General features: G+C 41.0%; 1 protein-coding gene across 3 annotated transcripts in view; it reads left to right on the forward strand.

Moving 5' to 3' along the window:
* The window catches only part of SRPRA (SRP receptor subunit alpha), an 880,927-nt gene that overhangs the window by 88,696 nt on the left and 778,885 nt on the right, over positions 1–13,346 (forward strand). For 2 of the 3 annotated variants that reach the window (XM_044080817.1, XM_044080818.1), the window contains exon 2: positions 699–779. The exons of the other annotated variant lie outside the window; for it this stretch is intronic. In XM_044080817.1, the coding sequence (XP_043936752.1) occupies positions 699–779 (81 nt within the window). The remainder of the gene's footprint in view (positions 1–698; positions 780–13,346) is intronic. 3 annotated transcript variants of the gene reach the window in all.

Below are 13,346 nucleotides of genomic sequence, written 5' to 3' on the forward strand. Positions count from 1 at the left end.
ATTCCATTTTTCAAAAGATGTGGTGACTGTGAGGTTGTACTAAGTTAATAGAGGCTTTGCCCCACGTGAATGCAGGTTTCAAAATTTACTTGATTTTTCTTCCAAATTGAAGTGGATTTTGCATTCCTGATACTCACTTTCAGTTGTAAAACCACTTGTGCCACCAGTGATCCAAGTTGAGTTTGGCCATTGTGCTGGGATTAGGAATTTGCTTTTCCATAGCTGTGGTGGGAAGCGGCACTGCCCTTAATAGCTGTACGTACATTAATTGGTTACTGAGCTTCAGATATCCTAGAAAAGGGTCTGAGATGCCTACTTTACTTCTATCTTTACTTGATAACTGCCCTGACACTGCCATTTTTTGGCATTTGATGGAATTTGGGAATCTATATTTTAGAGCAGTTAATGTTATAAGACCTGGGAGATAGTTGAAGGGACTGGGTAAATTACAAAAAGCTAGATGTCGATTGGTCAGACTATACTGATGCAGGTGCATATGTGAAACGGAAGATGGAGGTATTATTCTCTTGTGTTTTAGAGAAATGTTTTTAATGGGTTTATTACATTCATTGCCAAATTCTGTTACATACTCATTAAATGTGCAGACTCTTTGACTTGTTACCCGCACTAAAAGACCAAGCTGGACCACAAAACATGTTTTAATATTGGCTCCATTCATTTTTTTGTGTATCTTATAGGAACGAGGTGGAAATGCCTTCACCCATGAAGCGCTCACTCTGAAATATAAGCTGGATAATGAATTTGAGCTGGTGTTTGTGGTAAGTAGCTGCTTTGCATGTATATGTGTATGTGTGTGTGTGTGTGTGTGTGTGTGTGTGTGTGTGTGTGTGTGTGTATATATATATATATATATATATATATATATATATATATATATATACACACACACACACACACACACACACACACACACATGTGTGTGTGTGCCTGCATATATATTATATTATATATATATATATATATATATTATATTATATATATATATATATAATCTATACACATATACACACACACACATTTTTTTATCATTTCAGAAGCTTTTGCTTTTTGTTTCTAAATATTTAATGTTTTTCCAGCCACTGACCATCTTGTCATCTTCCAGACTAGCAGTTACTGTATTGAGGTTTGTTAGTGTAGCTTGCTAGCTACAGATGTGATGTTGTAAGATTGGCAAGTTGATGAGCGGAACCATATGTTTTTTATCAATGGGAAGTTGAGAACAATACGGATGAGTTTACCTTACAAGTAAATGTTACTTGGCCATTTGTTGCTTTTACTGATTTTTCAGCCACCTTTCTTCATTTCTAGTAAAATGGACATAATTGTCTTTCGGCTTTTCAGGATTAGAGGTTGCCACAGCACAACTCTGGTCCGCTAATGATTGGCAGTGGATTTTTATGGTGCCGAGTTGCCAGCCCGACGCCCAACCTTCAAAAAAGGCGCACCTATTAACGCACACACCTACCTGCATGTCTTTAACATCCCTCGACCGCGGGGAGGACATGCAGACTCCACACAGAAGGCGCTCCAGCCGAGAATCAAACGGGAGAACCTCTTACTGTGAGGCGACAATGCTAACCGCTGCAGTAAAATGGACATATTGGAATCATTTCCTGTAAGTTAGGTGTCTGTAGTTCTTTCTCCCAAAGACTGCTGTTTTTCTAGGCAAGACAGACCAGGTCTTTTGCCAGAGCTTGCTTAGGTTTTGATAGACTTAATTTCAGGAGTTTGCGTAACTGGGCGCAGGAGTCCATTCCAACAGTTGGCTTGATTTGAGACTCCAAATTTGGACAATGGTGTATGTAGCCACATGGGTTGGAAGGAGAGTACATTCCTAGAGTTTCCATAGAGGGTTATTTGCCATAAGTGTTGTGGTTGTATAAATGGAATTAAAGCATGTGGCCCCTTATTTTATTTGTCAGTTGTTGCATCTGTTGGAGCAACCTTGATGCTTGAATTTGAAATGTTTTAACTGCACCTCCAATTAGCCATGTGGAATCCTCAAAACAATGCCACATGATAAAGTAGTGCCTAAAGGGGTTTGCATCATGGAATAGAATATACTGTACACCCCCCCCCAAAAAAAAAAAAAAAAAAAAACATGAGTATATCCGCATATATTGGAACGAATGAGTACCCTATGGCTGTTCTTCTTTTTTTTTTTTGTAAAAAGCACCTGTCCTCAAAGTATAAGACATTCTTTTTTCAGCAAATGTTGCAGTAAGGATGGCAAAAACTGACTGAAATCTGAATTCTATAGATCTCTGTTGGCTTAAAAAATGACATACTATCTTAATGGTGTTGGGGGGTAGATGTGATGGTAGAAAACACTTAAAACATTGAAGTAAATGTACTTAGAGGAATTAAACATCTTGTGACCTATTTAAACAATGAAAAACGATAGCTATTTAGCATGGATTTTTTTTGTTAGTGAATGTCAGTACATTGATGGCAGTGTTCGCACCACTATTTATTGCAAACCTTTCGAAAAAAAACTCTCTGCTCTGTGCCAAGAGCTGCCATCTCTCACACATTATAGAAAATATTCCTGAATCACAGTTTGTTAAGACTAGAAGGATTTGTAGCTGTCAACAGCTGCCAGTTTACTTCAGGAATGTTTTTTTTTTTTTTTTTTTTTTTTTATATATAAAGGGGCTATGCTTTGGGGATCATCAAGTGAGCCTGGATGTTAGCCTCTCAAACACCTAGAGTGGAAACTTTGATTTATCCTAAGGAAAGCAAAACTAGTACTGAGGCCTCCATTATGTTTATTACAACTTTTGGTATCAGTAGTTACCTTTTCTAATAAATTATTCAGAAATATTGGTACTTGTTGACCAAGGATAGCTTTATCACTGCACTTAAAAATATTATCACCCCCTATAACAATCCTAGACCGCTTCGATCCTCTAACAAACTACTAATTCAGACTAGCAAAATTAATAACACAGCCGATGATTCTCTTTTTGCAAACTCTGTAAGTAGCTCCTGGAACTCGCGTCCAGCTGATATTACCTTACTTTCCACCTTAGGTCAATTTAAAACTAGACTCAAACAACATTTGTCACTTAACTGGCTATGTCAGTGTATCAAGCCTGGCTAACTCGAATGTGTAAAAATCTGTTAACCAGTTTACTGTGTAATTTAATTTAATCCTGACTTGTGCTCAGGACTAACTTTAACCTGTGGAACTTGTTTAACTTGCTTACTTATGTAATCTCTGTAAATAATCTGTTTGTAATATGTAATGCTGGTATTATGTAATGCTGTATCTGCTTACCCTTGGAGCTTTTCTCCCCGGGCCTCCGCTGAAAATGGACATGCATCCAGTCGGACTATCCTGGTCAACAAATGTAAAATAAAAAATAAAATAAAATAAATCAGTAATATAATGGGGAGTGTTGTAGATGTGAGTATCACAGATGTAAAATGTTGAGACAGCATTTCTCTAGATACAGGAGAACCAAACAAAATACTCAACTGGGGAATGCCTTAGTGGGTTGCTGACTTTGTGCAACTGTGTGTACTGTATTCCTTTTTAAGATTAAGCACTTTACTTTTGTAAATTCATTTGAAGTCTGGAATTTGATCAGTTGTAACAGTGATAGATCATATGCATAACCAATTTGTATCTGCATCTCATTCTGTGTGGGACAAAAATTACCCTGGAAGCAGAGGGTGATGCCACATCTTGGTGACATCAGATGTAGCAGGGACAGGAGTGCCCTATTCAAATGTACTTCATCACATCATAGTACACATTTCTCATTCATAGGCATAGATAAGCGTAAGGAAATTCAGTCATTATGAAACATATTCTTGGACAAGAAAGAAAACAAAACTGGACTATTTGAGAGCACTGTTCAAGTCAGATTTCAGTGAGGAACTTGAACAGTATGCACATTATCTAGCTTTATTTATGTGGTGCTGGTGGTTGTTTTTATCTGTAATATTTGTTTTGTACCATCTGCAGTTTTCTCTAGGTTGCTGTAACACTGTACACTAGAGAGAGAGAGACCTTGAATAATTTTTGTTTGTTCGTATCCAAGTATAGCATATTGCTTTTGAATGGATGAAGAATTGACTTGAATTATATATTGTGTTGAATGACTATATTTTTCTTTGATAAAAAGACTTTTATTTGTAGGTATTTTCAGTATACATTTTATTTTTTGTTTTGTTTGAATTGTTATATCACTTTTCCTTATCTAAGTGAAGTATGATAGTCTCGCAGCACTGAAAAAAACAGACGTGTGAAACTCTGGGCTTGCTGTGAAGCAGGAACCCTTTCCTTTATTATTAAATAATTTGATGTAGATTCTTTGGCTGTGCTGGATTATTTTTTGTGTACGTGATATCCTTGTGTGTGAGTATATATGTGTGTGCATCTATATCTGCATATATGTATGTATAATATATGTATAATATATATCTATGAACTTGCACAGCTGAATTTCACCTGCAGTTGCAAAGTTCATAAGGAACAAATACACAGACTTAAATTTATGTAAGGCAATTTTCAAGACTCAAACTGATAACTTAATTTGTTAAGTTCTGCATTAGTGTGTTTTGTTTTGTAGTGTTGAATCTGCTGTAAGGGTATCCCCACCCCTACTTACTCACCCGCACTCACAGGCCTTTTACTGCTGAAGGTGACGCTACATTAACACTTCACCATATTTACTCTTATCAGTGTAATATATCCGTGGAAAGACACTGAAAAGCCCATAACTATAAAATTAGATGCTGTGACTTGAGTCAAGTATTTAGAGTTCAGACACCTTGTCTTTGTATCCATGAACATTCTACCTCACTGATTGTTTATGGTGGTAAACCATCTTGGGGGGGGGGTTGTTTCGCTCACTCCGCTCCCCTGCCCTTCCCCTATATCCCACCACCCCCAGCACCTCTACTCTTATCCTAAGCAAACTACTCCCCCTCATTCCTATGGTCCGGTTAAATGCAAGTCTACCTTGTCCACACCCACATTTGATTCACACCTTACTTTCTTTTATTTAGTCAAACGTATCTGCTCTCCGTTACACCCGTCACCATGAATTCTCATCCCCTCTTCTATAATTTTTTTGCATCTTTTTCTACTTTACCATCACAGTACAATCACCACCTCAAACTTGCTTACATTGGCTCCAGGCTTACCACCTTCTCTTCTACTATACACACAAACATTGCACCATAATTTTACTACTGACCAGTCACATCTCCCTCACCCCTCCTTATTACAAACTGCAAGGCAAAACACCTAACCACGTTGTCAAAGCTCACGCTGTAGTCAAAACATTTCCAACATTACCTGCAGCTCCAAACACATCACATCACATAACATAATCTCTGTTTACACCTGATATTACATTCAAACACACAAATACCACTTGTACTATTTTAAACCCACTGTCACAGTTGACGTGCTCCTCCTAACCTGCCTAGCTTCTTAACTCTTAATTTCCAACCTTGCTACAGCTATATCCTTGCATACCCCCACACACCAATACACACCAACAACCTCCTCCAACCCTCTTCCGAATAAACAACACAGCTTCTCACATCTCCTCTCAGCTTTTCCCCTATACCCTCCCATATTATTCAAGCCACAAATTGGCCTCCTCACCTCCTGTGAAACCACACTTGACACCAGTAACATCACCTAGGAATAAAAAAAAAACTTCCCTTGATACTCATTCCTCATTACGTATCTACTGAAATGTGGAGACATGCATCCAAACCCTGGTCCACCCTCTAATCCTAACCACAAGAGTAACCCCAAAGATTTAAACATACTTGCACTGAACCTTAGAAGTATATGTAATAAAATATCCCCACTGCATGCCTGGATTGATGAAAATAAACCTGACATATTAGCCTTTACCGCAACATGGAATACATCCGAATGTAAAAAACTCAGAAATAATACCTCCAAACTTTGCAATAACCAGAAGAGAGAGATCTAAAAAATAGGGGTGGGGGTAGCACTTCTATATCCCCCTACGCTCAACATCACACCCTACACCAGTAATGTACCCATCTCTTCCAATGCTGAGGTACTAATCTCTTTTTTTTTGAACCTCAACATATGAAAAATAATTTGCATAATAGTCATATATATATATATATATATATATATATATAAAACAACCAGCAAGAGGAAGCAGCAATACAGTCAAAGTAAGCGCTTTCGCGGAGATACTCTCCGCTTCTTCAGACATTACAAAATCAAGCAGCCATTGTTAGTTATATAACAAACATCAATTAAACAATAATTCAATTAACCAAATTAATTGCAGTCTTAAAATTACTACATAGTAATACTAATATGACAACCTACTTTTACAAAAACCCTAAAAACACATTAAGTACCAAAATGTTCTGTATTAGATAGTCCACTACTCATATGTCATTATATGACTGAGTTCATTTAACAAAAATATATGCCAAATAAAACAAAAACATAATAATAATACATTATATTAAATAAATCTATATAAAAACTTAAAATGTAAGTCATGAGCCCTTCTACCGGAGGGCTCTGGCTTTGAGAGCGGGCTTGATAGTAACACTTTCATTTAAACCCCTCCCCCTATGTGCTGCCAGTCTAAAAATCCATTTTAGCTCAGCTTGTTCTGTTAAATTAACGACATCACCCAACCTAATGTTGGGATTCTGTACATGCAATACTTGATAATAAAATATATGTTCTGGTCCTTCTAAAAGTGTATGCTTAGCTGGTGCACTATAGTCTTGCTTCCTCTCCAAACAATATACGTGGTCTCTAATCCTCTCTCTTAATGATCTGTTGGGTTTACCAACATAGTATTTAAAACATTTTCCACAATGTGCAACATAAACAACATTGCGTGTGTTGCAGGTACTATGATTCCTCAATTCTCACAGATATCCTGTATCTGGATTCTTAAAAAAAAGGGATTCATCTGTGAGTATACATTGCAGACAGTTACCACATTTCTTTGTGCCTAATGGCACAAAGTCTTCCATTGGCAATGAACCGGCACCTATATTCCTATAACAAAGATGTTGCTGTAAACATTTCATGTTCTTGTAGGTAAACAATGGATGTTAAGTTGTCAATCTCGCCTTCATTCTTGCTGGATGGGTCCCGACTCGGCCACTTACTAAAGCTCGAGAGCTTATTTTACCGCCTCGAGGCAACCCTATATCCCATGATGCTAGGCGATAACTCCCCAGATCTCGTTTACCGCTTTCGCTTGCGAGGTGCGTATTTTTACCGGCTTTTGGTAAGTCTTTATATATATATATAGTGTTCAGTCACCCTTTTGAGTTAATTTTTCACCTAGTTGTCTTTTTTTCAATAGTTAGCAACTACCTTTAACTCTATTACTGTTTTATACCTTTTATCCCTCCCCCTCCACTCTTAGGTTAGGCCTTAAGCCTGCCCCTTTCCTAAATTTTTCTTAGGGATCCTGAGGAGTGTTTGGGTGTGTCAGTATCCCTTAACATTTTTATTGTTATTTTATAATTTTTTTTTTTGAGAGTGTGTGTGTGTTTTTTCTCTTACCTTTGTGAACCCTCGACACTGTTATGTCGAAGGATCCAAAGGAAACTATGGTCTCAGGCTTTAAGAAGTGTGACTCGTGCTGTCAGAAAATGTCTCTGACAGACGGTCACACTTCTTGTGTTTACTGCCTGGGACCCCTGCACCTAAGGACTCTTGTTCTATATGTCATGCATTCAGTCCAAGAGTCCTGCAGGAGCGCAGGAACAAACTTATACTGAGGGGCTTGTTAAAGCCCGAGGGCTCCCCGACTAAGTCTGTGTCGGGGAGGCCCTCGAAACCAGCAAAACCGTTGGCTCCAAGTACTAAGCCTTTGGCTGCTGGCTCCTTGTCTGTGCCTAGATCGGCTCCGACTGGAGCCGATCCCTTTGAGTCACAGGTTCCGGTCTTGGCACCACTCGGTGCCGATACCTCTGAGCCCATGCTTTCACTGTCGGCTCCGGCTGGAGCCAATGTGTCCTCGGCTCCGTTGGCTCCATCTAAGAAGAGGTCAAGATCCCCTTCATTGGAGTCCATCCATTCGGCTCCGAGATCTCCCCTGCTCTCGGAGTGGAGCCATCGGAGCCGATCTTCTCGGTGGTCCAGACTTTCAGATCACGACCTTGAGAGAGTGGTAAGTAGGCTGTTAAAGTCTCAGGCATTGGCCCAGATCATCTCTAGCCCGTCATCAGACGGTAGCTATTTCGACTCCACCTAATTTTCTTCCTTCGACTCTCCCTCAGAGTTCGGAGCCGGAGCTCCTCGGAGCCGTGACTGTTGTGGAATCAGAGCCGATACCTCCCCCTTCAGCTCCTTCGTCTTCTGCTCCGATCTCCTCCTTGATACCTTCATTGGACGGATCCGGGCGCCTGATCTCTCTCGTCGGCTCCGAGGGGGCGAGTGGCATCGGACCATTGTCCGACCCTGTTCTTCCTTTCAGAGTGTCGGTGCTGGTGAGCTCGACCCCGACATCGGCCTTGGAGCCTTCCCTGTCTATGCGGCCTGGGGTTCCTACCTCTTCGGAGCAGGGGCCCTCTGGCCTTTCTGATGGGGGAGCCTTCGAGGTGATGAGGAGCGTACTAGCCCCAGGGCATAGTCAACGGTCAGCTCCATCAGCTGGTCACATTACAGTGCCTGCTGATGTCTCTTCCCACTCTCTTGCTCCCGGACCCAGAGATCCAACGCCTCAGGTTTCCCCACATGAATTTCTTCCTCTTCCGAGGCTTCTCCTGACCTGTCAGCAGAGCCTTCGCGTAAGAGGAAGCATGTGGACTCCCCTGAGTCCATTATATCTGACACAGATTTGGATGAGTCTGAGGGATACCCAAAGTCCCCCTCTGAGGATGTTTCTTTCTCAGACATCTTAGAAATCCTAAAGCAGAGGGGGAACTGGTCTTCCCTTAATCCTTCCGAGGATGAGTCGGTGTACCTGGAGGCGTTTGGTTCTCGACCCTCCACCTCCTGGGTGTCTCCGCCTTTCGATGCCCTTATGGAAGTAGTGGCTCGGAAGGTGTGGTCGGCCCCGGATTCGGTGGAATCCACCCCTCGGAGGCCATCTAAATTCATCACAGCACCAGTTGACAAGCAATTCCTAACAAAAGGTGTACCGGCGGATGCCATGGTGGTGGCTGCAGCCACCAAGAAGGAACTAGCTGATCCTTCAGTACCTATCCATCCTCCTAATAAGGATTCTAGGACCATGGATAGGTACGGTAAGCGGATGTTTTCTTCAGCGACCTTTGCCATGCGGTCGCTGAATTACTTGTGTCACTTCACTTGCCTTCAGAGAGATATTCTTAAAGAGTTGGGAGAAGTCTTACAGGATCCATCAGCTGCTGGGTCCCAGGATAAAATAAACTCACAGCTTGGAACCCTGAACTCGATTGTTAACTCCTCCATGCGTCTAATTTCATATGCAGCCGATGGAGCGAGTAGGGCCGCAGGCACAGGAGTGACCTTAAGGAGTCACGCCTGGATGTGGCTGTCTAATTTCGCGGACTCTTTCAAGGCGTCCTTCACAAATTCCCCTTTTGATGGTTTGGCTTTGTTCGGACCTCAAGTGAAAGACACCTTGACCAGATGCGAACAAGATGGCAAGACTCTTTCTGCCATAGGAGTCCGTTTCTCCACCTCTTCAAGACCATACCCTAAGGGTCAGAAGGGTGGGAAAATGTGGTTCCGCAAATCTCAAGGAGTCACGCCTGATGCAAGAGGTCAGTTTACCCCCAGAGGCAGAGGGGGTAACAACAACAGACGCCGCCCTAGGGGCAGAGGGGGTCCGCAGAACCAGGGTTAGCAGGGAGCCTCTCTCTGACAAACCCTTCCAGCATCCCTGAGATGTTGCCCGATTGTCCACCTTCGGAGGCAGTCGGGGAAGATTGTCGCTGTACCCAATAGCCTGGCTTTCCTTACTCAAGACAAATGGGTACAGTCGATCATATCCGAGGGTTACAAAATTCCCTTTATACAAACCCCAATTCAGCAAAAGGGAACCCTTCCAGACGTTCCACCCGGTCTAAGGGAACTAGCAGTATCAGAAATATCAAAACTGCTAGCAAAAAGAGCCATCCAGCCAGTCCCAGCAGACCAACTAGGATCCGAATCTACTCAAGGTTCTTTTGGTACCAAAAGACAGGGGACTGGAGACCAATATTAGATCTCAGCAAACTAAACAAGTTTGTAAAGAGAACAAGATTCCGGATGGTCACGCTACAGTCCATTCTGCCCTTTCTGGGCAAGGACAATTGGATGTGCTCCGTGGACCTTCAGGATGCGTACTATCACATCAAAATTCACAGGCACTCCAGAAGATTTCTCCGCTTTCGGCTGGGGGCCAGTCACTACCAGTTCAGAGCCCTGCCCTTTGGTCTCACTACAGCCCCCAGAGTGTTCACCAAATGTATGGCAGCGGTTACGGCTCACCTGAGACGGCAAGGATTCCAGGTGTTTCCATGTCTAGATGACTGGCTCCTCACTGCCACCACCAGGCATCAACTTCTCCAAGCCAGAGCTTACACCATTCACATTTGCAGAGGGCTAGGAATCTCTATAAATTTCGAAAAGTCTGCCTTGTCGCCTTGTCAGTCTATTACCTTTATAGGCGCCAACTTGAACACCGTACAACTTTCAGCAAAGTTAACAGATCAAAGGGTCTTAGATATTCAAAACCATGTCCATGTTCTTCTTCCAAGCGACAAAATTCAGGCCAGGTATGTCCTGAAAGTATTGGGTCTTATGGCGGCCGCCATAACACTTCTTCCCCTTGCACGTTTTTACATGCGTCTTCTACAGTGGATGCTTTTCGCCCAATGGTCTTTTCAGCAACTTCCCATGCACCACAAAATCTTGATAACTCTAACTTGCAAAAGTCATCTGTCCTGGTGAATATTGTCCCCTCAAGTCCATCAAGGCAGACCCTTTGTTCCTCCTCCCCCGGTCGCCACAGTGACATCGGACGCCTCCCTGATCGGGTTGGGGGGGGGGGGGCATTTTCAGGGCAGGATGGTCCATGGCACTTGGCAAACTTTCGAACGCCACCTGCACATAAATGTCCTAGAGATGAGAGCAGTGCAATTTTAGCGGTAACATTTTTTGCTCGTAATTTGGCATTAAAGCTAGTGTTTGGGGATACTTCTCCAATTGAACTACATCTGTTCAAACGAAAAAGTACTTTTATGCCTCATCTTTCAGCAAATGTAGAATTATTTGTAAAAGCAGTGGAAAATGATTTATACGAGGGTTTGGAGACCTTCCAAAGAACTAATGTCGGGAATTTAACAACGGAAGAAAAGTTCGCACTGCATGATTTGAAACAGAATATGGACATTGCTATACGACCTGCTGGCAAAGGAGGTCCGATTGTTGTCATGGATAGTTTGTACTACAAAGAGACCATGACAAACATGCTGAACAATGATGCGTATATTAGAGTTTCTCCTGATTTAGTGCAGGATATTCATATAAGTTTGAATAGAATGTTTTATGATTGCAAAGGTTTGGGTTTGTTGAATGATGAGTTATGCAATTATTTCCTGGTTGAGCATCCAGTAATACCCAGAATGTATGGGCTTCCCAAGATATATAAGAACCCTTTGCAACCTGCCTTTAGGCCCATTGTAGCAGGAGCGGGTTGGCTCACTGAGCCAATGTCTGTATATTTAGATTTTGAGTTAAAACAAGTACTTCAGAAGTATACCTATGTGCTAAGGGACACAGAACAGTTCCTATCAAAACTATTTGATTTTGCTAGGAATGTTGATTCAATACAAGATCTATTATTAGTTACAATGGACGTAGAATCATTGTTCACTTGCATTCCTAATGAAAGTGGAATTAAGATGGTTAGGGAATTGCTATTGGAAAGTGGCTTAATTGATGTTGTCAAAGCAGACTTTATTAGTCTATTACTCGAATCAGTTTTGGAGAACAATGTGTTTTTCTTTGAAGAAGGTTGTTATTTGCAGAAGAAAGGGATTGCGATGGGTACTAGCTGTGCCAACACCTATGCGAATTTGGTCATGGTAGCATGGGAGAGGAACCATTTGCTAGGAAATGACCAAATTCTGTTTTATAGGCTTTTTGTGGATGATCTTTTTCTCATTTGGCATGACACTGTGGATAATCTGATGTCTTTTCACACAAACTTAAATAGCAGTAGTTCATTCCTTAGATTTACTGTAACATACTCCTGGAAAAGCATTAATTTTTTGGATGTATCGGTATATAAAGAGGGTTCTGATTTTAAAACTACTGTTTATAGGAAGGCTTGTTATAGAGATTCCTTTTTGCATAGGGATAGTATGCATAATAAATCCATATTTGGTAATATTGTGAAAGGGCAGGCAATTAGAACATCACGACTATGCTGTGAGGAAGTAAGGTTACAAGAAGAATTGGATAGGTTGAAATCAGATTTTTTGTCCTGAGGTTATGAGGAAAAACATATAGTTGAAAGATATACTGAAGTATCGAGGTTGAGGGGCACTAGAGCCAAACCTTATTTCTCAGACAAAAAGACAGAAATTGTTTCAGCCACTTGCTCTAAGAGATCTCTATCAGTGTTGTTGCCATTTGGTATCAACACAGATAGAATTAAACAAGCAATAGCAGCTAGCTGGAATATTTTATTGGTTGATGAAAAAACAAGGAACCTAGTGGTAGATGAACCATTGTTTACCTACAAGAACATGAAATGTTTAAAGCAACATCTTTGTTATAGGAATATAGGTGCTGGTTCATTGCCAATGGAAGACTTTGTGCCATTAGGCACAAAGAAATGTGGTAATTGTCCGCAATGTATATTCATAGATGAATCCCATTTTTTTAAGAATCCAGATGCAGGATATCTATGGGAATTGAGGAATCATAGTACCTGCAACACACGCAATGTTGTGTATGTTGCACATTGTGGAAAATGTTTTAAATACTATGTTGGTAAATCCAACAGATCATTAAGAGAGAGGAGTAGAGACCACGTATATTGTTTGGAGAGGAAGCACGACTATAGTGCACCAGCTAAGCATACACTTTTAGAAGGACCAGAACATATATTTTATTATCAAGTATTGTATGTACAGAATCCCAACATTAGGTTGGGTGATATCATTAATTTAACAGAACAAGCTGAGCTAAAATTTATTTTTAGACTGGCAGCACATAGGGGGAGGGGTTTAAATGAAAGTGTTACTATCAAGCCCGCTCTCAAAGCCAGAGCCCTCCGGTAGAAGGGCTCATGACTTACATTTTAAGTTTTTATATAGATTTATTTAATATAATGTATTATTATTATTATGTTTTTTGT

This window comes from Protopterus annectens, chromosome 8.part0 (genome assembly GCF_019279795.1).
Source record: "Protopterus annectens isolate FY-2018-M chromosome 8.part0, PAN1.0, whole genome shotgun sequence".
NCBI classification, from domain to species: Eukaryota; Metazoa; Chordata; order Ceratodontiformes; family Protopteridae; genus Protopterus; species Protopterus annectens.